The 27,847-nt window shown below is 43.1% G+C and overlaps 1 protein-coding gene across 9 annotated transcripts in view; it reads left to right on the forward strand.

Annotated features, from left to right (window-relative positions):
• Nucleotides 1–27,847, forward strand: part of LOC145343915 (protein phosphatase 1 regulatory subunit 12A-like) — a 186,615-nt gene that overhangs the window by 57,829 nt on the left and 100,939 nt on the right. For all 9 annotated transcript variants that reach the window (XR_013886820.1, XM_080190438.1, XM_080190440.1 and 6 more), the window contains exons 2-3: nt 20,175–20,305; nt 24,854–24,972. Coding sequence is in view for 8 of the 9 variants with exons in the window: in XM_080190438.1 (XP_080046564.1) it covers nt 20,175–20,305; nt 24,854–24,972 (250 nt within the window). In the remaining variant the exon portion in view is untranslated. The remainder of the gene's footprint in view (nt 1–20,174; nt 20,306–24,853; nt 24,973–27,847) is intronic.

A 27,847-nucleotide genomic window follows, 5' to 3' on the forward strand; every position in this document is an offset into this window, starting at 1 on the left:
GATAGCAGGACTAGAGGGCACAGCCTCAAGATAAGTGGGGGGGGGGTGCAGTTTAGATTGGAGTTGAGGAGGAACTGCTTCACTCAAAGGGTGGTGAATCTCTGGAATTCTCTGCCCGTTGAAGTGGTGGAGGCTACCTCGCTAAATATATTTAAGTCATGGGTAGATAGGTTTTTGACAGACAAGGGAATTAAGGGTTATGGGGAGAAAGCAGAAAAGTGGAACTGATCCACTTCAGATCAGCCATGATCTTATTGAATGGCGGGGCAGGCTCGAAGGGCTAGATGGCCTACTCCTGCTCCTATTTCTTATGTTCTTAGGGTGTACTATAAACAGGATGTGGAAGGAATTGAAAGTGTGCAGAGGAGATTTACAAGGATGCTGCCTGGATTGGGTGGCATGCCATATGAGGATAGGTTGAGGGAGCTTGGTCTTTTCTCCTTAGAGAGATGAAGGATGAGAGGTGACCTGATAGAAGTGTGTAAGATGTTGAGAGGTATAGATCGGGTGGATTCTCAGAGGCTTTTTCCAAGAGCTGGAATGGTTGCTACGAGAGGACGCAGGTTTAAGGTGCTGGGGAGTAGGTACAGAGGAGATATCAGGGGCAAGTTTTTCACTCAGAGAGTGTTGGGTAAGTGGAATCGGCTGCCGTTGGTGGTGGTGGAGGCAAATTCGATAGGGTCTTTCAAGAGACTTCTGGATGAGTACATGGAACTTAATAGAATTGAGGGTTATAGGTAAGCCTAGTAGGTATGGATATCATCGGTGCAACTTGTGGACCGAAGGGCCTGTTTGTGCTGTAGTTTTCCTATGTTCTATGTCCTATCTCAGTAATAAAACACCGTCTCCACCAGCCGAGCTCTCCCTTCCTCTTGGCTGTTTTTTTTTCTGCTTCACCTTCTCTCTCGCTCTCTCTCTCTGTTCCCTGCTCTCCCTTTCTCACATGTCTGCTTGCTTTCTTCTCAGTTCCTCATGATTCTGCTTTGGATCAGCAACCCCTACGTATTATGGAGTGCAGTGTGTCCTTTGTCAAACAGCTGACAGCACTGGCAACACCTTCCAGAACATTCCCAGAAAACAAACACCCGATTCCTGAGCTGATGTTTTTCTGGCACCCTGTAGCATGCCTCGCCAGTGTAACGTCACAGTTTCCTCTGCACATTTGGAATTAAAACTCTCTCTCTGGTGAGCAGGTGATGTCAGTGAGGGGAGTAATAGGAATGCTCTATGCAATCAGAAACCTGTTCGCTCGAGGGGAATTGGGACTTGGGGACTGTTGTTTATTAATTCATGGAATGTGGTTATCTTTGGCAAGGCCAATATTTATTGCCCATCTCTAATTGCCCTTGAACTGAGTGGCTAGCTTGACTATTTCAAAGGGCATTTAAGAGTCAGCCACATGTAAGCCATATCAGGTAAAGACTGCAAATTTCCATCCCTAAAGGACATTAGTGAATGTACCCTGAGCTATGGTGGTCTGTCTGCGCCAGGGTGAAATGGGCATTAATAGAGTCATTGAGTCAGAGTCATACATTACTGAAAAGGCCCTTCAGCCTATTGAGTCTGCACCGACAATAACTTCCATTAAAGGCGCTAATCCTATTTTCCTGCACTTGTTCCATATCCTTGAATGTTATGATGTTTCAAGTGCTCATCCAAATATTTTGAAAGTTACAAGGCTTCTGACCCCCACCATCTTCCCAGGCAGTGCATTTCAGACTGCCCTCTGAGTGAAAAAATATTTTCTCAAATCCCCTCTGAATTTCTTCCCCTCACCCTAAAACTATTGCCCCTCAACCAAGTGGAACAGCTGATCCCAACTCACCCCTGCCCTTACCCCTCATAATCTTGTACCCCACAATCATGTACCCCCCCCAACTTTCTCTGCGCTAGAGGAAACAACCTAAGCCTATCCAGTCTCTCCTTATAGCTCAAATGCTGCATCTTAGGGCACTATTGGATGTGAACATGATTGCAGAACCTCATCAGAAGGCATGGTTTACACTTACAACTCTTACAACAGCTAAGAGTTGGGCTGTGAATGTACAGGTTTCTTCCCTTCTGCTCTTCCGGTAGGTTCTGAATAATGCTGGATTCAGCTCAATGATGGCAATAAGCCTTCTAATAGCTCCACAAACTGCTTTTCTTCATGTCGGAGACTTGCAAGTGAGCATTGGTGGGATTTTTAATAGTCAAAGTATAGTCCTGTTACTGGCTTGAGGTGAGCTAACATAGCATAGGCCAAAGATCAAGCCCAGAACCATCGTAGGCTCAGTGGTTTTTATGTACAGCAGGCAGTGCATTTAGCCCAGTGAGTCAGTGCTTAGGGTTGTTATCCCAACAACTCAATATTTTGCTCAGTCTGATTGAGAATCTGGCACAAATATTTTTTAAGCTTGGTTTTGCTCCAATAAATATTCATCCTGGGACTGAGTTCCAGCAGTTGATGAAAACAATGCTAGCTTGAGCTTGAGCAGCTATCCATTATCTATCAACTCCCACAGGGGATCCCTCCAGATTCTCAGACACTGATGTGCCTTGCTGAGTGCAGTGGACTACATCTTTTCACGCTCACTTTGTATACAGTTTCAGACCTTGTCCTAATGAAGAGCAGATATCACATTACCCACTCTATTAGTGAGTGTCATGACTTATACTTGAGTGTCACTGGGACAAAGTGTTACAGTGCAGGAGTGTCACTGAGACAGTGGGTTACAGTGTGTGAGAGTCACTGAGACAGTGGGTTATAGCGTGTGAGAGTCACTGGGACTGTGGGTTACAGTGTATGGTAGTCACTGGAACAGTGGGTTACGGTGTGTGTGTGTGTGTCACTGGGATAGTGGGTTACGTGTATGCGAGTCACTGGGACAGTGGGTTACAGTTTGTGTGTCACTGGGACAGTGGGAACAGTGTGAGTGTATGTATGCAATTGGGACAGTGGGAACAGCGTGTGTGTCACTGGGAACAGTGTGTGTGTGTCACTGGGACAGTGGGAACTGTGCGTGTATGCGAGTCACTGGGACAGTGGGTTACAGTTTGTGTGTCACTGGGACAGTGGGAACAGTGTGAGTGTATGTATGCAATTGGGACAGTGGGAACAGCGTGTGTGTCACTGGGAACAGTGTGTGTGTGTCACTGGGACAGTGGGAACAGTGTGTGTGTCACTGGGACAGTGGGAACAGTGTGTGTGTCACTGGGACAGTGGGAACTGTGTGTGCGCGTGTCACTGGGACAGTGGGTACAGTGTGTGTGTATGTATGTCACTGGGACAGTGGGAATGGTGTGTGTGTGTCACTTGGACAGTGGGTACAGTGTGTGTCACTGGGACAGTGGGTGCGGTGTATGGGAGTCATTGAGACAGTGGGTTATGGTGTGTGAGAGTCACTGGAACAGTGGGTTACAGTGTGAGTGTCACTGGGACAGTGAGTTATAGTGTGTGAGTGTCACTTGGGACAGTGGGTGACTGTGAGTGTCATTGGGACAGTGAGTTACAATGCATGAGAGTCATTGGGACAGTGGGTCACAGTGTATAGGAGTCGCTGAGACAGTGGGTTACGGTGTGAGAGTCACTGGAACAGTGGGTTACAGTGTGTGAGTGTCACTGGGACAGTGGGTTACAGTGTGTGTGTGTGCCACTTGGACAGTGGATTACAGTGTGATTGTCGTTGGGAAAGTGGGTTACAGTGTGAGAGCCACTGGGACAATGGATTACTGTGTATGAGAGTCACTGTGACAGTGGGTTACAGTGTATGGGAGTCACTGGGACAATGGGTTACAGTGTGTGTGTCTGACTGGGATAGTGGGTTACAGTGCATGAGAGTCACTGGGACAGCAGGTTATAATGTATGGGAGTCACTGGGACAGCAGGTTACGGTGTGAGAGAGTCACTGGACAGTGGGTTACAGTATGTAAGAGTCACTGGAACAGTGGGTTACAGTGTGTGAATGTCACTTGGACAGTGGATTACAGTGTGACTGTCATTGGGAAAGTGGGTTACAGTGTGAGAGCCACTGGGACAATGGATTACTGTGTATGAGAGTCACTGTGACAGTGGGTTACAGTGTGTGTGTCTGACTGGGATAGTGGATTACAGTGCATGAGAGTCATTAGGACAGCAGGTTACAATGTATGGGAATCATTGGGACAGTGGGTTACGGTGTGAGAGAGTCACTGGACAGTGGGTTACGGTGTGAGAGAGTCACTGGAACAGTGGATTACAATGTGATAGTGTCACTGGGATAGTGGGTTACAGTGTATGAGTGTCACTAGGACAGTGGGTATAGTGTGCGACTGTCACTGGGACAGTGGGTTTCAGTGTGAGTGTCACTGGGATAGTGGGTTACAGTGTATGAGTGTCACTAGGACAGTGGGTTATAGTGTGGGAGTGTCACTGGGACAGTGGGTTACAGTGTGAGTGTTACTGGGAAAGTGGGTTACAGTGTATGAGTGTCACTAGGACAGTGGGTATAGTGTGTGAGTGTCACTGGGACAATGGGTTATAGTGTGGGAATATTGCTGGGATAATGCGTTACAGTTGGATCAATTCTGTGTTGATCGCTGGCTTCCATGGATCTCTGGCTGCTGTCAGTGTATCTTCAAACATGTAGACAATAGATGAAACAATAACTTGTCACTTCCTCCTTTGTCTTACTTTGCTGATGTTTTCAGACAACAGTGTGGCTGTTCATCTGGTGTTCTGCAGGTGGAGGAGAGGCAAGAGGTGGTCAAAACAAGTGTGCACTGTGACCTGGGGCTGTTCTTAGAGGCTTAAAGTAAGAGAACCCCTGATATTGGTTGAAAGATACATCTTTGGCCCAGGTTGTTTTAATTACCGAAACATCCTGATGATGAGAATTGTATCCTTGTCAGCATCAATGTGCTATGATTAGTTGCCCCATGCTTGAAACACAAACACAGCTAGAGGCAGCAAGTTTTCTATCAGATGGCCTGCAGGGTCTGACTAAGTGATATTCATACAAACAAAGACTCACACTTATTAATAATGCCTTTCATGACCTGGGGATGATCCAAAGTGCCTTATCCCACAAATTGACCCAACAGTTGTAATGTCAGAAATGTGGCAGTCAGTTTGTGCACTGCAGTGTCTCACAAACAGCAATGAAATAATGATCAAATTAGACTTTTAGTTATTTTTTTAAATAAATATTGACCAGGAAAGCAGGAGAATCCTCTTCCTGTACTTCAAATGGGAAAGATGACAGATCCGATAATGCAGCAGTCTTTCAATACTGCATTGAACTGTTGGCCACAGTTGCATAGTCGAGATTTGGGAGTGAGGTTTGAGCTTGCAAACTGGTAATGCAGTGTGTTCATTGAGCCTCTTCTCCCCAACTGCCTTTCCTGATTCACTAAGCTCCTCTTTAGGAAGGCGATAATACAGTGCAATTATTCCTTCTAGTCACTTAGCTGTGTGCACTCATAGGGTGCTGGAATTAAAATGCCGCTTCATTACTGAGAGATCACTGCGAATGCCACATTGGCCATCACAGCAGCACAGCATCAACATTGGTATGCTCACTGAGATTGTGGCACTGTGACTTTCTCTGCAGAGATGCTCCAGGAGATGTCGGGCCTATCTGTAATGGTAGCTTATTACAGTGTTACTGGTCAACTTTCCTTGGGTCATTGTGAAGCTATTTTTTAAATGCCAGCACATCAGGCTATTGAGAGCGATGCATTGTATCCGATGGTTCCTTTAATGGCATTCAAGGGACTTTTGGATAAACCCATGAATAACAGAGGAATAGAGTGGTATAGACCATGGGCAGGCAGAGGGATCAGTTCAATTTGGTGTCATGTTTGGCACAACATCCTGGGCTGAAGGGCCTGTTCCTGTGCTGTACTGTTCTGTGTTTTATCTCAGAAAAAGACAAGGAGTTGGTTGTCTGTTGTAGAAAATGCCCAATTCTTATTTCTGTACTATGTTACAATTTTCTTTATTGCCCTCAGTATTGGGTAGGTGTAAATGAAGTTAGTTCAACACTGGCTGTCTGCGGCATGAGTTTGTCTTACTCAGTGCAAAATTGGCAACAATGTTAGCGAAGGAGTATGCTTCTTATATGGCATTTGAATGAGCAGTATGACAAAAAGAGCACATTGTAAGGTTCAATAGCATTTGAGATCAACTTCAAACATGGCACCAAAGCTAAAAAGCACAAGTATTGCCTCATGGTGCCAAATGTGACATCTGGGTCATGATGATGAAGATATCCATCCAGTGCAGGAGTAGGTTCATGGTATTTTGAAAATAGAGACCAATTAATAAAAAAGAACTTAGAACGTTCACAGAAATTATTGTGTATTCTTCCTAGTTTACCCCCAACTTGGCTAATACATTTGCTCCATTGCATCAACTGCTGAAATAGGTTGGGAGTGGTTCATGGAGTGTCAGGAAGCATTTGAATAAATGAAGAAAGAACTGACTATAGTTTCCGATTTGACCCACTATGATCCGAAGCAACAATTGATTTTCATATGCAATGCCTTACCACAGGTCTTAAGTGTGGCACTATCTTAATGGAAGACATGTGGAGAAGTCTAAGCATAAGCTTCATGGACCTTAATAAAACCAGAGCAAAGTTACTCAAAAGGGGCATTCACAATCATATGTTGTGGGACTACTAAATTCCACAAATACTTGCATAGTCAGAAATCCACTTTGTTAACTGATCACAAAGCCGGTGCAATCATATTTGGTTCAATGAAAGGAGTACCGTCTGTAGTGACAGCACAACTTCAGAAATGGGTGTTGATTTTGAAAGCTCAGTATTAAATCAGCAAATTCTACAAATGCAGGTGTTCTTTTGAATTTGAAGACCAATCATTTTTAGCCATCGAGTCACCTGTAAATTGCTTCACATGCGTAAATGACGTGCCAGTGCCTGCAAGAGAAATAATGAAGAAATTTGCAAGGATGTGGTGCTCAGTAAAGTGCTCAATTATATCATGAATGGATGGCCTAACATGTGTGAGAAATTGCAAGAATGTTTCACATGTTCAGATGAACTGAGTGTAGATCAGGACTGTCTCCTATGGGGTATAAGAGTCATTATTGCACAAACTTTAGAGAGAGACTGTTAAAGGAACTTCATCAAGAACACACAAGGACAGTCCGTATGAAAACAGCAGCAAGGAGCTAACTTTTGTAACCAAAAGTAGTTGGGATAATGTTGTGGTGTGTCTCAGAGTGAAGAATGATCCAAGCAAGGTTCCTTTCATTACATTCATATCAAACGTAAGAAAACTGTGGGAATGAACGTATGTTGATTCCTTTGTTGTGGAATTTTATTGAACAGTAGCCAAAGCAGGTCGATTGTGTCCAGTACCACAAATGCTCAAACTATCAAGGTTTTGAGAAGTTGGTTTGCAATTTGAGTTTCCAATTGGCGTTCAAATAATGACCCACAGTTTACATCCGAAGAATTTGAAATATGTCAAAGTAAGATTGTCAAACAGACTCTCATGCCACCATATCACCCAGCATTGAATGATGCTGCAGAATGAAGTCTACAGATTGTGAAGAGGCCTTTGCAGAAGTATTTGCTAGGTAACAAACTGGACAGCAATTTCCATATTTCTCCAACACAGGCTAGACAATTTGCTGTTCTACAGAGTAACCCCACAGTTTACAGCAGGTTGTTCATCTTACAGGTTAGTGTTTAACACTTTACTAGGACAAGGTTTAGTTTTAGCCAAGGTTTTGGCTATTTTATTAAGAAAAACAAAACAAAGTGAAGAGTCATGATACACCAGGCATGAAACTTAGTTGAGGGGTCATCCAGACTCAAAAAGTTTGTTCTATTCTCTCTCCACAGGTGCTGTCAGACCTGCTGAGATTTTCCAGCATTTTCTGCTTTTGTTTCCGATTCCAGCGTCTGCAGTATTTTGCTTTTATGAAACTTAGAGAGTTCATTGTTGGTCATTGACAATCACGGTGAAAACCACTGAAGTGATGAGGAAAAGTTGTAACGAGACTGGATGTGTTCACATATCCAATGAAGGTTGATGAGAGACTCCATCCCTGTCATTGAAGGTCATTGGCTTGAAAGAGGAAATCTGACAAAGGGAGAGATGATAAATCTCCGATCATTCAAATTCCTCCTCCTGTTCCAAGTGAAAGTCAGAAAGAAACTGAAGTTTGCCAATATCATGAAATCCAACAGTGGAGCAAAGTGATTCAGAATGTCTAAGAAAGATAACTCTGTAAAGCCACAAGCAGGGAGATAATCACTAGCAGTAACTCATTCCTGTTGTGCAATGGGTACAATGCCTTTGCCAGTTTAGTTATAATACCCGCTGTACTGATGTGCGGATTGTACCAGTCAAAAGAAGGCCAACATTGAATAGCACATAGAGTTTTCAGAGCAATTTGGTCCATGAATCTTTCCTCTCTCTGTAGCTTTGTATTTCAGGATTTCCCCTCTATGCAGAGAATGAATTCTGTCTGTTTTATGGTTTATCTGGAAAAGAGAGACAACAAATTGAACTCTTGGAACTGTCCCAAATTTTTGACCTGGTCTCGTGCATTGAGCATTTTGACCTTAGACATTATTACTTTCCTGTGTCTGAGCTACTTGAACAGTGGGAATACAGGATGTAATAATGGAGAATAGTTTTCTGAGGGCAATGACAAAACAGCCATCCAGTCCTTCTTACAATTGCTTCCTTTATAATGTGCACAGAGCAATCTGTGCAACATTAACTCGCTACCCCTAGCTAGCAGCTGAAGTGTCTGACTAGGATGGAGTGAGATTGCCAAGGTAACTGAACTATCATTCTTTGCAAGAAAAATGGAAAATTCTGGAAGTGTCTCAGCATTGTGGAGAGAACAGACAACTTTATAATTCAGGAGCAATTGGCAAAATTTTCTATCTTTATTTGAGATTTCCAGCATTTGTAATATTTTCCATTGATTTTAGCCATCCTGCTCAAATAGGACCTTGGAGTTTCTCTCATTAAGAAGAAGAACTCATTGACATAAGTAGCCCAAAATTGCAGTGTCAGCAAAAGGACTTGCAGGGTTTTGGGGTAAGAGTTTTCATTGTCAGATCCTGGATATTCAGGACCAACCCTGTCTGAATTGAGAGTGGTGTGGTTCAGCCTTCGTGTGTTAAGTTTTTAAGCTTATTTATTAGTGTCACAAGTAGGCTTACATTAACACTGCAAAGAAATTACTGTGAAAATCCCCTAGTTGCCACAATCTGGCACTGTTCAGGTACACTGAGGGAGAATTTATCACGGCCAATACACCTAACTAACATGTCTTTTGGACTACTATGGGAGAATCATAGAAACCCTAGAGTGCAGGAGACAGCTATTCAGCCCATCAAGTCACCACCGACAACAATCCCACTTAGACCCTACCCCTGTAACCCCACATATTTGCTATGCTAATCTGTCTAACCAACACATCCCAGGACACTAAAGGTCAATTTAGCATTGCCATTGCACCTAACCTGCACATCTTTGGACTGGGAGGAAACCCACGCAGACAAAGGAACAATGTTCAAACTCCACGCAGACAATGACCTAACCCAGGAATCGAACCCAGGTCCATGGAGCTGTGAGGCAGCAATGCTAACCACTGTGCCACTGTACCACCGCTAGGTTAGATTAATTTAACATAATCAGCTCTTGATTCTCATTTGATGATCAAACCTATTAAGGTCAGGAAGTATCAGTGCCAGCAGGCTACATTTGCAACAGTATATGTGCAACTGTTGTTGTTCCTCATTTTGATACCAAGAATCCTTTAAGATATAAATACATTAACAAGCTGCATTGATGCAGGACACACCTTGAGCAGTCTGCAGCATGTGTGCACAACTTGAGGAAGCTCCCTGAGTGTGAAGGTGCAAGGGACATAGCTTAGGATGTACGTCATCCCCATGTAAGGTTAGATGGATGGATGCATTTAATCTTTCCAAGGAGTCATAATTGCTTCTTCCAACTTATTTTGCTGGTTATGTCAATTTTTTTCCCCGATTATGAACAATTTGACATCAACTGGGGTCTGCTGTAAGTTGATTTTGCCAATTTTGTTTTTGTCTGAATTCAAGTGAGTGGGTCAATCTTGAAGCAAACTGCAGTAAGTAAAGAGGGCTGCTTGGCATTGTGATGCTCAGCCAGCTTGCAGTCCAGTCACAGATAATTTATTCCAGACTCCATTTTGGCAACTCTCCAAGCACTGCAGTGTTGAAATGAAGCTGCAGCGTTCAACAATAGCGGCAGTGGCAAAAGGGGAGTGTGGGGAGATGGAAGGACATGTGGACCTAGGGGGAAGGAAGGAATGTGGAGCGTTAGCTGAAAGGCCCGTCAAGAACATAGAGAGAAAGGAAGAGCAGTGTTCAGGGTCAGCAAGATAGAGTTGTGCGCACTATCTGGAGCATGGAGAGGATATAAGGGGTGGAGGGGGGTGTATTTAACGTGGGGCACTAACCAGAATGGTGGAGGAGAAGAAAGCTGTGTCTTTTTTGGATATGTCTTGGAGGTGATTGGCTGCAGGAAAAGACTTGAAGAAGGAGGTTAGTGCTGGTTGGCAGTGTTCGTATCCCAGCTGGTGCACAATGTCTAATTTTCCCTGCAATGCATTCCTTTCCAGTCTGATGTGAACGCTTTCCAAGTCACTGCAGCCAGTTCGCTCGAAGGAATTAGTTTCTTTTCCATTTGTTGCGCATTTTTTTCCCCTCGGAGGAGGGCTCTTGCCTGCTTGGGGGCCTACGCTGAGACTAATATTTCTAGCGAGCCGCGCAGGTCACATCAAGTTCAAAATCATTTGCTGCACAGAATCAGTCTTCTGTGCCATTTTCTATCATCCACATTGGAGAAAGCAAAACCAGAGCCCTCCGATGGGAGGCAGCTTCATGATAATGCTGATTTAAATAGGGGCCACACGGTGACAGATTGAATTTGTCCATCTCCCCATCCCCCCCTCTCCCTCCAGTCAGCTTTACCTCTTTTTAATGCTTTACATTGTCAACCCTTTGCACATAGAACAGAATGTAAAGCATTGCAATGTCTTGAGGTTAGAATGAGTGCTTTAGCTTGTGGGAGACTGAGCCCGGAGGTGTGAAGGAGCAGGAGTATCATGTAGAGTGGATTTTTAAAATATTTTAACATAGGCTGGTTAGGTGCATTGGCCACGCTAAATTCTTCCTCAGTGTACCCAAACGGATGCTGGAATGTGGCAACCAGGGGATTTTCACAGTAACTTCATTGCAGTGTTAATGTAAGCCTACTTATGACACTAATAAATAAACTTGGCGATGATTGCTGCTTGAATCTGATTGTTTTCCAATGAAACAACCTCATGGAGATCTGATTCTGCAGTTTTGCATGCTTACATTTAGGGGTGCGGGGAGAGTCTTAGGGGGTTTGTACAACGACAGCTTGCATCTATATAGCACTTTTTCAGCAAAATCTGCTAAGCTGCTTACTTGTACTAACCTTCCCTCATGATTAATTGTGTGGAGTGGAACTCGCCATGTGTGTTGGAGCAGCAATGAATGCTGAGGCGGATGGTTTCTCCACTTTCCTTAGCTTCTTGCATTAGTCATTAGCGCCAAGCTTCTTTTTTAGTTTTTTTTCCTTTTCCCTGGTTGGAAAGAATCTGGGTGGTAAGTTTGCAGGAATCGGGTTGCCACTCCTCCCGGATTAGCCTGGAGTCTCCAAGAATTGAAGCCCAATCCAGTATAGATGATTTGGAATAGTGTGGGTTAGATGGGCTTTAGATTGGTTTCACAGGTCGGCGCAACATCGAGGGCTGAAGGACCTATACTGCGCTGTAATGTTCTATGTTCTAGGGTACTGCCATATACAACCCTGGGGAAAAATCATCAGAACATTAAAAAAATATATAATTTTATCATTTTCTTTAAATATTTCTCTTTCCCAGATATCAAAACATTGAAAATAGGGGAAAAAGAAATGCTGACAGCCTGGCATCATCCAGTTGGATAATGAGTCTTCTTTGCATTCCAATTGGTGTAGGAAGGCTGTATGCCACAAGGATGGGTGTGTTGGCCAACTAATGGCTGGAGCGTGGGCACAAGTCATGTGATGAAACCTCCAGGAATACATTTACTCACAGTTTGCAACACTGCTTCAGGAACCGGAGACTTCCGTGCCCTCTAGTTGCAAAAATGATTGTCAGGAAGGCAGGATGTGGTGGCCGCAATGACAGACTGTGGTCAAACAGTGGTTAGTTAACTGAGAAATGGACACCATAGAATTGAAGGGATGTGGTTTAATGTCAGAACCAGTGAGTAAAGGGGTTTTCTTGTTGATCCAGTGACTTGATGGAAACCTAGCCAAAAACATTTGTTATTCTTGATTTAGTAGGCCAGAGGGCACTTGTGGGAAAAATCCTGGATCCCACGACCCTTCAGTTCTATATATAACTAATTTGTACTGTTTTTAGTTATTAATGTTGTACAAGCTCCTGTCAGCTGCTCTTGTGAGGTATATGTCCTGAAGTGTTCCATTCCTTCCTTCATTGATGGATTGGCCAGGATTTTCTCTGTATTGACATATTCCTGTGATGTACTCGAGGCAGAGATAAGTGTGACAGAGAGAATGACTGACTTTCAGCCGCGGGCCTGGGATATTAACTTGTCCCAGAGCTGCAGACACCACAATCATGGGAGGTAAGGCTGTCAGCCAGTTGTTTGGGACTGAGTAGCCTGGCTTTTGAGCTGGTTGTCCATAAATTTCTAAAATTTAACTTGAACACCAATTTCGATATGAAATATGTCTTTTTGGGAGCTTTAATTTGGAGGCATTGGCACTAAGAATTTTGATATTTTTGATTTTTTGATAAAGGAAATGTACAGGTCAGGTTGATTGGCCATGCTAAATTGCCCCTTAGGGGGATTAGTAGGGTAAATACGGGGATAGGGCCTGGATTGTTGTCAGTGCAGGCTCTATGGGCTGAATGACCCTCTCCTGCTAAGTAGAATCTAGGACTTTAATCTTTCAGATTGGCTGTTTCTTTGAAAAGCTTATTTGTTTTATTGGTCAAAGGTTTCCAATCTCTGAAACTTTCCAATGATTCCTTGATATCCTGAAAATCTAGAAGTTTGTGAATCTCCTTCATGGATAAAGTCAATGACTGAATCTCCAGAGTCCTCCTTTTTCATGAAAGTCAGAGAGTGGAGCTGATTTTTATCTGTGGCGATTTTTTTCCCTAAATCACATGCTGCATTTCTCCTTCGAACTGTTGCCACATGCAAGTTTGTAAACTGGGGGATGCTAGACTGTGAATTCCTCATATAATGGCTACATAGAGGTCAATGCAGACTTCTGCTCCTCTGATAAATATACCATTGACCTGCCTTATCCTGGATGAGTACAGTATAACATGCTTTGGCTCTTGAAGGAGTTTGAGCTTCTGCTGGTGAACCTATCAGAGGAGGGAAGATGCACAGACTGCATTGCTGTAGAATGGTGGCATTGCAACAGCTATAAGGAATGAGATCAGGAAAAAGCTGTTTGATGTCTCTAACCAATTCCACAAAATGCCATTAGGGGACTACAAATCGCTTCCCTCTTGGTTGACTGAGTCTCTGAGTTTCAAAGGCCTTGCCTGGCCCTAGCAAAGCTGGGCACTGATTGTACACAGCCATAGCTGAGATCTAACATTTAAATGAGGAAATTGAGATAAATGACTTCGCTCCATCATTGCATTCCTCTTGCCTTTCTTGGACAGTTCTTCTTATTTTCTGGCAGACATAATGGTGCAATATTAAAGACAAGGATAAAGAAAGGCCATTTTTCCCATCAAGCTTGTCCGGCTCTTCTAGTTCATTCAGCTGAATGTTCACTGGCACCTTGAACTCCTCTATTGCTTCAAATTCCTCCACATTATCTGGTAGAGTGTTCCAAACATATACTGTATCAACTTTTTTGAGTGAAGATTTTTTTTCCAAGAACCATTTTGAATTTGCTTATTACCTCAAAGTAATATTCTGGATTAATTAATCTACTTCCCATTTAATATTTTACGTACCTCAGTAACCCCTTCACTTAAGTGCATTTATTTAAGACTGTGGAGTGTGACTTTTCCTCATCTTTGCGTAAAGTTCATTACTTGCCTTCTATGTGGACTCATCCGGTTTTGCCTCAGATTGAATTATCTATGGTAGGGATTGCATCGAGGGATAATGTTGTGCATGTGCACCCTTACCTCAGGACCTCCCGCTGATCCTGAAACATTCCATCTGCGTGTTCCCCTGCCCATCTGATCAATGCTGAGCTTTTGGTCCATATTTGGAGAACATTGGAAATAGAAGCAGCGGTAGGCTCCTCAACTATTCAGCTAGATAATGGTTGATCTAAGTCAACACTGTTTTCTGGTACTATCTCCATATTCCTTGATATCCTGAATATCTAGTAGTTTGTGAATCACCTTCATCGATAAAGTCAGTGACTGAATCTCCAGAGTCCTCTCAGATTGAGAATTCTGAAGATTCATCACCCTCTGAAGAAATTCTTCCTCATCTCAGTCCTAAATGGCCTACCTGTGTGCCTTAATTCAAGACCCCCCACCAGAACAAACATGCTTCCTGTATCTCCCTTGTTGGGCATTGTAAGAATTTTAAATGCTTCAATGAGATCACCTCTCATTCTTGTAAAGTCTGGAGAATACAAGGTCACCAGGCTCCTCAACCTCTCTACATATGACATCCCGCCATCCACAGGAAACAGTCTGATGAACCTTTGTTTCACTTCTTCTATGACAAGAATATTATTTCTTTGGGTAAGGAGACCAAAACTGTCCAGAATATTCCAGCTGTGGTCTATACATCTTCCTAATCTCTTACCACTGAAGCAATACTTTACATTTCTGTTTTTCCTCCTAAAGTGGATAACTTCACATTTTTCTGCATTATATTCCATATAATTCCATCATTTTGAGAATGAATTTCTCACCATTCTTCTCATCATCTGCACCTTTCAAAATCTTCAATTAATCTGGGCTTCAGCGTTGTATGTGATCTTAAGCCCCTTCAGGGATTCAATCCATCTCACATGAATGACCTTTTGCAGTCACACGTGTTGGCCTGTACTGTCTGATTCTGGATTACTGCATTTCCACTTCTCCCATTATCAGAGACTAATGATATGGCTGCTGCTAGCTCTGTGGCTTGTTCTCTGTCTTTCTCTTTCTGTCTTGAGATGGCCCAATAAACCTTACCTGTTTTCTCTCCATTTTTCATTTCCCCCGATTTGAGTTCTTGTATTGAATTAAGAGGGTTGATCAGGGTGATATGGTTGATGTGTGTATATATAGACTTTCAAAGACTTTCAGAAAGTATAATCTAATTGCTTTATTGAAAACATTCAAGCCCATAGGGCTAAAGGGATAGTGACAGTGTGGATGCAAATTTGAATAGGAAACAAAAAGATTGAAGGGAAAAAGATTGAAGAGAAGCATACAGTGTTTCCTCCAGAGGTCGGTTTTGAGCTCACTATTTTTGATACACAGAAATGACCTGGACTTGAGTACAAAGGGCATGGCTATAAAGTTTACAGATAGCACAGAACTCGAGAAATAGAATAATATTAAGAGGATAGTAACAAACTTAAGGAGGATATAAACAGAGTAGTGGAATGGGCAGACACAGGACAGATGATGGAATGATTATCATGTCTGCCTTTCCTGTAGAGAAGACACAGATTCTTGCTGCATTAGAGATTCTGAGCAGAATTGATTTTTATCCTGATATTCCTCTTAAGTAATGTTTGAACAGTCTTCTCGAGGTTGCCAAGTTCTGAAATCTCTATCTGCCCAAACTGCAATGTTCCTGCAGGCCTTGTCCAGGATGCATTTCGGCAACAGCTGGAGATTTAATGCAGAGAACTGTGAAGGAATTCATTTCAATAAGAGGAATGAAGAGAAGCAATGAAAACGGAAATGTATGATTTCAATTGGAGACCTGGGGATTTACATCTGTATATCCTTGAAGCCAGCAACATAAATGAAATGGCTTAAAAATGGACAGAATGTTGCCTCTATAAACTGAGGCAAACAGTACAAAAGCAAGGAGGCTATGCAAAACCTTTATAAATCACGGGCTAGGCCCCAGATGGAGTAATGTGTCTAGTTCTGGGCAGTCCAATTTAGCAACGACGTCAAGGCCTTAGAGAGGATGCAGAGAAGATTTGGGAGAAATGGACCAGATTTGAAAAAAAATGTAGATGCTGGGAGTGTTCTCCTTAGAACAGAGAAGGTTGAGGGGAGATTTAATAAAAGTGTTAAAATTAGTGAAAGCTTTTTTGATGAAGTAAATCGTTTCCAGTGGCAGAAGTATTGATGACCATAGGATGTAGGGTTAAGGTAATTGGCAAATGAAACTGAGGTGAGATGAAGAGAATTTCTCCTGTATTATTGAAAAAAAAATATTTTTTTGTTGAAGCTTTTCATTTTGAACTCATGATGACAATTCACAATGTAAGGGAAAGCAACAAATTAGACTGTATGAGAGGAGAGTGCTGATTGGATGGTAAGAGGATACTGATTGATAGAGGCGTCACTATGGAGATAGACCAGTTGATGGTGACTGACAATTAATTAAGAACATAAGAAATAGGAGCAGGAGTAGGCCATCCAGCCCTTCGAGCCTGCCCCGCCATTCAATAAGATCATGGCTGATCTGTCGTGGCTCAGTTCCACATTCCCGCCCTCTCCCCATAACCCTTAATCCCCTCGCTTATCAAAAACCCATCAACCCGCGTCTTAAAAATATTTAGCGAGGCAGCCTCCACCACCTCAACGGGCAGAGAATTCCAGAGATTCACCACCCTTTGAGTGAAGAAGTTCCTCCTCAACTCCGTTCTAAACCGCCCCCCCTTTATCTTGAGGCTGTGCCCCCTAGTCCTACTGTCCTTCCTGAGCGGGAAGAGTCTCTCCACCTCTATCCTATCCATCCCATTCATCATCTTATACGTCTCAATAAGATCTCCCCTCATTCTTCTAAACTCTAACGAGTACAAGCCTAGTTTATTCAGCCTCTCCTCATAGCTCAACCCCCTCAACTCCGGCATCAGCCTAGTAAACCTCCTCTGCACTCCCTCCAAGGCCAAAATATCCTTGCGGAAGTGCAGCGACCAAAACTGCACACAGTACTCCAGCTGCGGCCTCACCAACACCCTATACAGCTGCAGCAAGACCTCCCTACTTTTATATTCAATCCCCTTCGCTATGAAGGTCAGCATCCCCTTCCTGACCACCTGCTGCACCTGCAGGCTGGGTTTTTGCGACTCATGCACAAGGACCCCGAGGTCCCTCTGCACCGTTGCCTGCTGCAGTTTTTCGTCACGTAAGAAATAGTCCTTCCTACCATTATTCCTACCAAAGTGGACCACCTCACACTTGCCAACATTAAATTCCATTTGCCATTTCCTGGCCCATTCGCCCAGCCTTCTGCAGACTCTCCATACCCTCCGCGCAATTTGCCGTTCCCCCAATCTTGGTGTCATCAGCAAATTTCGACACCATACACTCGGTTCCCTCCTCCAGATCATGTATATAAATGGTAAATAGCTGAGGCCCCAGCACCGACCCCTGAGGCACTCCACTAGTCACCAACCGCCAATCCGAATAGCACCCATTGACCCCCACTCTCTGCCTCCTATTTGACAACCAATCCTCTATCCACGCTAACACCCTACCCCCAACTCCATGCCCCCTTACCTTCTGCAATAACCTCTTGTGAGGTACCTTGTCAAACGCCTTCTGAAAATCAGGAAAGACCACATCCACCGGCTCTCCTCTATCCACCGCCCTAGACACATCCTCATAGAATGCCAATAAATTTGTCAGATACGACTTCCCCTTAACGAAATCGTGCTGCGTCTGCTCTATCAAGCAATTCCCCTCAAGATGCCTCGCTATTTCCTCCTTGATGGCGGATTCTAACATTTTACCTACAACAGACGTTAAACTTACTAATTGTAAGTAAATAACTGAATAGCTTAACAAATCTCTGAGGAAAGAAATTCCTCCTTTTCTCATATTTAACTGGCTGACCCTTGATTCTGAGACTATGAGCATTAGTTCTGGAATCTCTAACCAGAGGAAACAAACGATTCACACAAACCCTTCAATAATTTTATACATTTCAGTGAGGTCACCTGTCCTAACCTGCAGGGAATACGGATCCATTCTGTTTAATTTCTCCTCTTAGGACAGCCCTCTTGCCTGAGGAATGAACCTACTGATCTTTCGTTGCAGCCCCTCTATGGCTTGTATATCCTCTCCCCCTTGGGTAAGGAGACCAAAACGGTGTGCAGTACTCCAGTGTGATCTCACCAAAGCCTTACGTCATGCCCGCAAATGTTCCTTACCTTTGTAGTTGTGCTGCCTTGCAACAAAGGCTAACATATCATTTGCTTTCCTAAGTGCTTGGTGTACTGGTACATTAATTTCTGAAGCCAACCGGTGAAGACAGCTTTAAAACTCTTAAGAGCTTGCTCTCCCTTTCACTTGGACTGGCCCTCACTGCTGAGCTCATTGTGTTTCCGGCTGTAGGGAGCCTGTTGTTTCAGCGATCCTGTTGACACCATTGCCACTCTTTCAGTGAGGAGGCTGATACTGTTTCCCTCCCAGCCCTGCTCTCCACCCGCACTCAAAAAAACAGACAGACAAAGGCACACTCACAGCCACTTGAAGAAAATGGAATTGTTGAGATTTTTCCAGATGCATATCTATTTTGGGGATCCTGTTCAGATGGAGCTTCCTGATAAAGGGGTTTATGTTTGCTTTGTTGATTGCCTTGGTTACCGCTCATAATTTGTGGACTTCCTTGTTGCTTTTACAGTTCAATAGCAGTATCTCTGAGTCAGTTCTCCCCTTCTCCACCCCAGTATGTTTCCCTTCGCCACACCACCCCTCCCGATCTCCTCCATCAAGCTATGCAAACATGTACCTCATCACTTCTATAGGATTTCTACCGTAACAGTTCACTTGCCTTTCAAACAAAGTGACTTGCAGAGTTGTGTTGGACGATCCAGATTTCCCCTTGTACTGAGCTAGAGTTGCATGTGAACATTATCAATTTGTGGGGTACAAAAGGGTGCCTCTGTCAGTGAAGTTTCATCATAACAATAATCAGCGTCTTTAGCAGAGTAAGGGGTAATGGAGGAATTAAAAGTCAATGTAATATAGTAGAATATAGTAATATAGTGGCTACAACATTATCCCTACCATATAGCTGCTTTGGGTAAACATTTTATATTAGGATTTATAATGGAATATTTGTATGTAAACTTCTTGTTTGTCATGCTGAAATTGCAGATTTCTGGCTACCAGACAATGCTGTTCCCTATTTACTCCCTCTTCCCAGTCTCTGCCTTGCACAAATGGGGTTGCCAACTCTGGTTAAATGTATGAATATATTCCTGGAGGATTCATCATACGATCTGCCTTCAGCTGCTTCCTCATAGTCCCGCAGTTGGTAAAGCTGTAAGCCACTTTTAAAATTGTGTTTCAAATCTCCATGCATTTCCAGCTCTCCTGATTCCTGATCCCAATTCCAAAGGTGTGCTGCCTAAATTTAAACTGTAAATGAGGTCCTGGTTCTGTTCTGCTACTCTGCTGGACCAGAATGACATTCACCTACCAAGTATACCTGCTGCTGGCAACTCAAGGATATGGTCCACCTAGGGCTACTGTGGCTTAACAATAAAACCTGTGCTGTCTCAGTCCTGCTGGTCTCCCCAGCATTAGAAACATACTGCTTAATTGCAGATTGTGAGCCTGAGGGAACTGGGATCAACTAGAACCTCAGTGAGATCTGAGAAAGTAGAAATACACACACTGAGGGACTGAGAAAGAGCAAGACACGGGGAGCGGGATGGAGGGAGAAACAAATTGGGGAGAGAGAGTGAAAAACATTAACCCTATTTCTCTGTCAATAGATGCTGTCTGACCTGTTGAACTTGTCCATCATTTTCTGTTTTTTAATATATTGAGTCTTTCCTCTTGTATATCTTTTCTTATGTATCCTGCAAATCAAAATGAATAGTGCTGCTGGAGATTATTGAATAATTAATTTCATTAGTTTGACGCTGACTCTGTTGGAGTAAGAGGGATGGTATTGTGTGGGGAGCAGCAATGCAAGACTGTTCGCTGATTATTGTCTTCTCTCTAACAGGCCTGCATCGACGAAAACCTGGACATGGTCACTTTCCTGCTGGAACATGGGGCGAATGTTAACCAGCCTGACAATGAAGGCTGGACAGCTTTACATGCAGCAGCTTCCTGTGGGTTCATGGAGATCACACAGTGAGTGTGGATACAGCGAGTGCATTGAAACTGATACATTCTCATTGTTACACCGTCAGAGGGTCTTTGAGCACCAGAATAGGCATTCAGTTAACCTCATGTCTCCCAGTATTCAGCTTTGGCTCATAAACCCAAGACCAAATAAGCAATAGTTGGCTGGGAGCTTCAAAAACTCCAAAACAAGGAATTGCTTTGAAAGTGCAGTGTGACTACATACTTGTAACATTAGCTGTAGATGTCCGAATATTCCTTCACTCATATGTAAGCATAAAAAACCAGAAGTATTGTAATAGAAATTCTAGGTGTATCGTTAATTTTCTCGTTGTCTGGAGGCATGGCTCTCAGTAAAAGAAAAATGACTTTGGGAACTCTTTGATGCATTTCCAATACTTTCAAACCTTCGTTTGATATTGATTACAGTTTTTGTTTTAGCTAACCAAAAAGAAACTTAATCAATTCTGTTCAAAACCACTGTCTGTCATTACGGAATGAATTTTTTAATATTTCAAAAGGCTGCCTCCAGGAATAGTGTTTATTTGCTTTAAACATTAAAGGGTAATTTAGTGTCATCTGTTTCACAGTTGCACAAAGTCTTATACCCAAGTTTATGTCCTGTAAATTAAAACAATGGAACATTGCTTCCAGCCACATCTGAGGATTCCTGTAAATTCCATTTATAGCAGCAATAGCGCAGGAGTTGGGCCAGGTCTCCACATGACAGTATTAACTGGGCACATGGATGTATCTTTGACAAGATAACAGACCCAGGAGATAGATGCCATCTATTTTCTGGGTCTGTAATCTTCTCAAAGAGTTAGGTTTGTCATGAACTTTCTTCCCACTGACCCTCCCACATTGAGCCATCTTTCTTGAAGTGTTTTATTCTCTTCTTCTTTCCCCTCCCCCTCCCCCTTCCTCCTCCTCCCCTCCCTCTCTCTCTCTCTCTCTCTCTCTCTCTCTCTCTCCCTGCACCCCCCCACCCACACAAACACACACACAAACCGGAAATTATCAGATATTTGCCTTTTACAGTTGTCTAGTTCACCAGCCTGTAGGTCGGGCAGTTATCCTTTTGTTTGTCTTTATGAATTGCTGTTTTATTAATATTTTTCTAATCCTTTAGCATTGCTGTATTGTGGTTGCTTTCTAACCATACCTTTTTGTCCTATGTTGCAATTGTGAGGTTTTATAAGATGGTTATGCTTCATAGAATCTCTACAGTGCAGAAGGAGGCCATTCAACCCATCAGGTCTGTACTGACCACAACCCCACCCAGGCCCTATTGCCGTAACCCCACACATTTACCCTGACACTAAAGATCAATTTAGCGTGGCCCATCAACTTAATATCTTTTAACTGTAGGAGGAAACTGGAGCACCTGGAGGAAACCCATGGAGACGTGGGGAGAAAGTGCAAACTGCACACAGACAGTGATCTGAGGCCAGAATTGAGCCCGGGTCCCTGGCGCTGTGAGGCCACTGTGCGACCGTCCTGTTTTGGGACTTTATTTTTAGGTTCAGGTAAAATGAAAGAGTTCACATGCCCTGGCCATTAGTTTGTTAGAAAGTCAGGGTGACATGGCTTAAAGGGAGGCCCAGATTGTTCTCTGGGAAGAAGGTATAAGGTGTTCATGTTTGGAGACAATGGCAGCAACATCTAGTTTCTAAAGCCCAACAAAGATGTCAAGAATGTCTGGTTGTAAACAATTATGCTTTAAACTGTCCATTTATTTTGAAGAAAGAAGAGACTTTGGCTTGAAAGGATATTTAATTAGCATTTCTACATGGATACATGACCGATGTGATTCATATTGCAATGAGGATGAGCTTTGAGTGGGGAAGTTCAGAAAATCCTGAAATTCTCAGATATAGCTAGTCTGCCAGTCTCCGGGAGAGAGAGCAGTTGGAGACCATAAACCTGTATACTTCACTGTGCAGGAATGCGAATGGGAACTTGTGCCTTTATTGAAAAGACAAAATTCATGAAGGTTTAAATTAGAGTGAAAGATTCACCTAGCTTTATCTGTTGGTAGGAATCTCTAGGAAAAAACCCTCAAAAAAAAATGGTTCTGGGATTAAAAGTTTCCAGACTGGAAAAGGGACATAAAATAATAAATCCTCAGGAGAGAACAATCACTTTAGATTGTGTTTGGTGAAAATCCAATAGCTACTTAAAAGACAGTGTAAAGTGTAACTATGAAGCTGTATCCTCTGATGGTCCTCATGGCTATCCACATTTGGATAGCGATGAGGATGCGACAGGATATAAATCAGTTGGAGACTTGGGCGGAGAGATGGCAGATGGAGTTTAATCTGGACAAATGTGAGGTAGTGCATTTTGGAAGGTCTAATACAGATAGGAAATATACAATAAATGGCAGAATCCTTAAGAGTATTGATAGGCAAAAGGATCTGGGTGTGCAGGTACATTGGTCACTGAAGGTGGCAATGCAGTTGGAGAAGGTAGTCAAGAAGGCGTATGCATGCTTGCCTTCATCGGCCGGGGTATTGAGTTTAAAAATTGGCAAGTCATATTGCAGCATTATAGAACCTTAGTTAGGTTGCACTTGGAATATCGTGTTCAGTTTTGGTCACTGCACTACCAAATGGATGTGGGGGCTTTGGAGAGGGTATAAAAAAGATTTACCAGGATGTTTCCTGGTATGGAGGGCATTAGCTATGAGGAGAGGTTGGAGAAATTTAGTGTGTTCTTACTGGAGCGACAGAGGTTGAGGGGTGACCTGATAGAAGTCTACAAGATTATGAGAGGCACGGGCAGAGTGAATAGTCAGAAGCTTTTTCCCAGGATGGAAAAGTCAGTTACTAGGGAGCACAGGTTTATGGTCCGAGGGGCAAGGTTTAAAGGCGATGTATGAGGTAAATTTTTTACACACAGAGTGGTGGGTACCTGGAACTCGTTGCTGGGGAACGTAGTGGAAGTGGGTTAAGGGGCGTCTTGACAAATACATGGATAGGATGGGAAATAGAGGGATATTATCCCTGGAAGGGTAGGGGGTTTTAGTTAATTCGGGCGGTATGGTCGGTGCAGGCTTGGAGGGCCAAAGGGCCTGTTCCTGTGCTGTAACTTTCTTTGTTCTTCTTTTCAGTTGTATTAAAAGTCAAAGGGAGAATTCAGTTCTGTGGATTAAAGCAGAAGTGTACTTTAAATATATTGTTTAGTCGGTCACACTTCTGGTAAATGTCTTCAATTGTGATCTCTTGTAGCGCTATCTTATCAGCTATTAACTGGAAGTTTGAACTTTTTTAAAAGTTAACGGTCTCTACAGAGGTCGTAATGAGAATCTGGCTGAGGTTCATTCCTGCCCTCCCCCTTCAACCTGATCTAAACTCTGCAATGGCTGCTGTATTGGGCATCTTCCCTATTGCCTCTGTAGATGGATGTCTGTTAGTGAGGAGCAGTGATGCTTCACAGCTATTGAATCCTGCAATGTAGTATTGCATTGCATCCATCACAAGAACGCAATCTAACTGGAATAGCAGAATCTCACGGATGCAGCTCTCCCACAGCAATATATTTGGTGCTCCTTTTATTGCTGACATCACTTCGATATATTTTGAAAGAAAGTTCAGATACGTCAGCCTTTGTGGTTTCAGCCTGTCATCAATATTAAGCTGTTTGAATGCTGTGGCCTCAGTGAAGTATAAGAACTGTGCCTAGTAAAGAGGGAACTGATAGTGTCGGAACCTTGTAAAAATTCACCAGCTATCAGAACCTTGGTAAATAGGTGGGGATGTATTTGGGATTATTTTTGTTTGGGAATGTTGAGTTGAAATGTCAGAGCAGCCTCTCTGTGATATCAATTACTTGGCAATAAAATCTGTTGTTAAATCTCAGATGCAGCTAAACTTTTTCATCCTTCCATTCTTAATGTTCTAAAGCCAATGCTCAGAATGGACCGGGCAAACCCAAATCCATTCATTGCTTGCTCCAAAAATCAAATTCAAAATCTAATTGAATCCAATTTAAGGTCCCCTAAGTGAGACAAACAAGATTCAAGCTGATAAGATAAGGCATCACACCCCATCTTGGACTTGATCTGACACTCTGGCACAGTGGTTAGCACTGCTGCCTTTCAGCGCCAGGGACCTGGGTTCCCAGCTTGGGTCACTGTCTGTGTGGAGTTTGCACATTCTCCCTGTCTGGGTTTCCTCTGGGTGCTCCGGTTTCTTCCCACAGTTGAAAGATATGCAGATTAGGTGAATTGGCCATTCTAAATTTTCTTAGTGTCAGGAGACTAAGTAGGGTAAATGCATGGGGTTATGGGGATAGGGCCTGAGTGGGATTGTGGTCGGTACAAACTCGATGGGCCGAATGGCCTCCTTCTACACTGTAGGATTTTGTGATTCTATGATCACTTAACAGCAGCTTAACAAAGCTCTCAAAAAGCTGGTTTGTGACCAGTATGTGATGTGACTGAACCCAACCAAGGTTTAGTTCAAGCCAAACCCAGGGAAATGCCCAGAGTTTAGGCAGGCGGTTAGCTGTTAACCTGTTGAATCTGAATGTGCCTGCTTTCTTCTCCTTTAGGTATCTAATTAAACAGCGAGCCAATGTTGCTGCTGTGAACAGTGAGGGGGAGCTTCCAATTGACATTGCCCAAGGCGAAGCTATGGAGAAGCTGCTGAAGGAGGTCATTAAGAAGCAAGGTAAGAGCCCTTACTAACCAGGCAACTATGTTGTGAAATGTTATCACTTTACTCTTAAAAGTATTTAAAAGTGAACTTGGAAGCACACACTCCCAACTAGAGGGTAAAAGATAGACTTTCAAACTGACTGATGTCAAAAAACAATAAAAGTTCTTCAGAACCAATGCAGTGGAATGTAATAGTGATAATTTCAAATATTAGGAATCATTCCAAAGTGATGGGTTGATTAATTGTGTGAATAAAATGGGAAAAGATGCTGATCTCACCAGGACATTGATGTCAAACAGGGAAAATGGCAGCCATCTTTCTTTTCCACAAATTTATTGTCATTACTGCGTTCTCTTAATCAATTTCCTCCTTTTACCCTTAAAAACACTGATCCCTGTTGGTGTCTGTCCTTTAGTAACTTGACCATGTAACCATTCTCCATTTGTGAGCCTCGAGAGTGAATGTTTGTGAGACTTCAGTTGTGCAAAGGTATCACTGAATCTTCTCCAATCCTCACTCAACTTGGCAGATGAGCAGTTTTTCCCTTCTCAAGTCAAGGTTGTTGAGTCTTTGCTAGCATCCCCATGACCAACATTGCACAGATCATATGTTCAACACAAGCTCAGGATTGAAACCAGAACTTTCTGTGGTCTGTTTGACTCAGCCACTCAAAGTTTTATATCAGCCGAGATCTCGGGCGAACAGTCAATTGGCATTCATCCAAATCCTCGCTGCTGTTGCATTCAGCCACTGTTCCAAATTGCACCTTGTCATCCTCAGTACACCTAATGGCGCTCACCTGGAAAATCACAGATCAGGACAGCATCTTCAATAAAACAAGTCCTGGGCAAGTCAACTCATAGTGTCTCAATGATAGTGATGACTGGATGCCTCTGACTCAAGGAGCAGCTGCACATAAAGTGAATGAAAGAAAGAAAAATGCTGTCATCAACATAAATCTTTTACTCTCTGTACCTTTTCAGAGTGCTTTATATATATATGTATACAGTGAATAAATGTGAAGCTCAGTTGAATGTTTTGGTAGCTAAAATAGTGAACTGAGAATTTCTAACTGTATTGATTTCTAGTGCTGCTGAGCAATATGTATCAATATGCCAACCTCTACTTATGTCATTGTTCCTTTTATCCTAACACCCATTCTCCAGATTTTGCCCATTCTTGGTGGCTCCCTCATATAATATTGTGAATTAAAATCTCTAACTTGAGAGTTCTACCAATTTTTCTTTCCTCTTTAGCTGGTAAAGTAAAATGGAAATATTAATTACCCGTCTTAACAATTTGTTCATTAACACTTCTTCTGGCAGTCTGGAAGAGCTGCTCCCTTTCGTCTGTGGGTGATATGTTCGCAGACCTAACATTTACCATACACATTTAAGCCAGTTAATGATCATCATCCAAATACAGGTGACACAGTGGTTAGCAGTACTGACTCACAGCGCCAGGGACCCAAGTTCAATTCCGGCCTCCGGTCACTATCTGTGTGAAGTTTGCACTTTCTCCCCATATCTGCATGGGTTTCCTCCGGTTTCCTCCCACAATCCAAAGATGTATAGGTTATGTTGATTCACCATGCTAAATTGAACCTAGTGTCAGGAAAATCAGCAGGGTAAATGTGTGGGATTGCAGGAATGGGGCCTGGGTGGGATTGTGGTCGGTACTGACTCGATGGACCAAATGGCGTCTTTCTGTACTGTAGGAACTCTATGATTCTATGAATATGAAGTCTATCCAGTTGATATACAGTTGACATGATGGTTGGGTTTAATGTGACTGAGCATATGCTAGCCTGCATCTCCATTTCTACTGAATGCAGCACATTATTTAAAGCACAAGCCAGTGAGGAGTGAACTTCACGTGTTAATGGTATGTTAATCATATTGTTAGCATACATGGATAAAGGGCATTGTTTAATGAAGCACTTTGAGTACATCAAAATAGGGGTAGTTCATTCACTACCAAGTGGCCCTTGAGATGGAATACAATGTGACCACTGGCATACTTTAGGCCTTTCTTGGTATCAATGGTTTGGTATTTTTTGGTATCAGTGGGTGCTGTTCTGATTGGCGGTTGGTGACTAGTGGAGTGCTGCAGGGATCGGTGCTGGGGCCTCAGCTATTTACCATTTATATAGATGATCTGGAGGAGGGGGCTGAGTGTAGGGTGACGAAATTTGCTGATGACACGAAGATGAGTGGAAAAGCAAATTGCGCGGACGGTTTGGAAAGTCTGCAGAGGGATCTGGATAGGCTGAGCGAATGGGCGAGGACCTGGCAGATGGAGTACAATGTCAGCAAGTGTGAGGCTATCCGCTTTGTCAGAAATAATAGTAGGAGGGATTACTCTTTAAAGGGCGAAAAGCTACAGCATGCTACGGTGCAGGGGGACCTGGGGGTCCTTGTGCATAAGTCGCAAAAACCCAGTCTGCAGGTGCAGCAGGTGATCAAGAAGGCGAATGGAATGCTGGCCTTTATAGCAAGGGGGATAGAATATAAAAGCAGGGAGGTTTTGCTGCAACTGTACAGGGCACTGGTGAGGCCGCAGCTGGAGTACTGTGTGCAGTTTTGGTCACCGCATTTGCGCAAGGATATTGTGGCCTTGGAGGGAGTGCAGAGGAGGTTCACTAGGCTGATACCGGAGATGGGGGGGTTGGACTATGAAGAGAGACTAAATAGACTGGGTCTGTACTCGTTGGAGTTTAGAAGGATGTGGGGGGATCTTATAGAGACGTATAAGATAATGAAAAGGATGGATAGGGTAGAGGTAGAGAGATTCTTTCCGCTTAGAAAGGATAGCAGGACTAGAGGGCACAGCCTCAAGATAAGGGGGGGTGCAGTTTAGATCGGAGTTGAGGAGGAACTTCTTCACT

Source organism: Carcharhinus amblyrhynchos, chromosome 6 (assembly GCF_965287045.1).
Source record: "Carcharhinus amblyrhynchos chromosome 6, sCarAmb.v2.hapA, whole genome shotgun sequence".
NCBI lineage: Eukaryota > Metazoa > Chordata > Chondrichthyes > Carcharhiniformes > Carcharhinidae > Carcharhinus > Carcharhinus amblyrhynchos.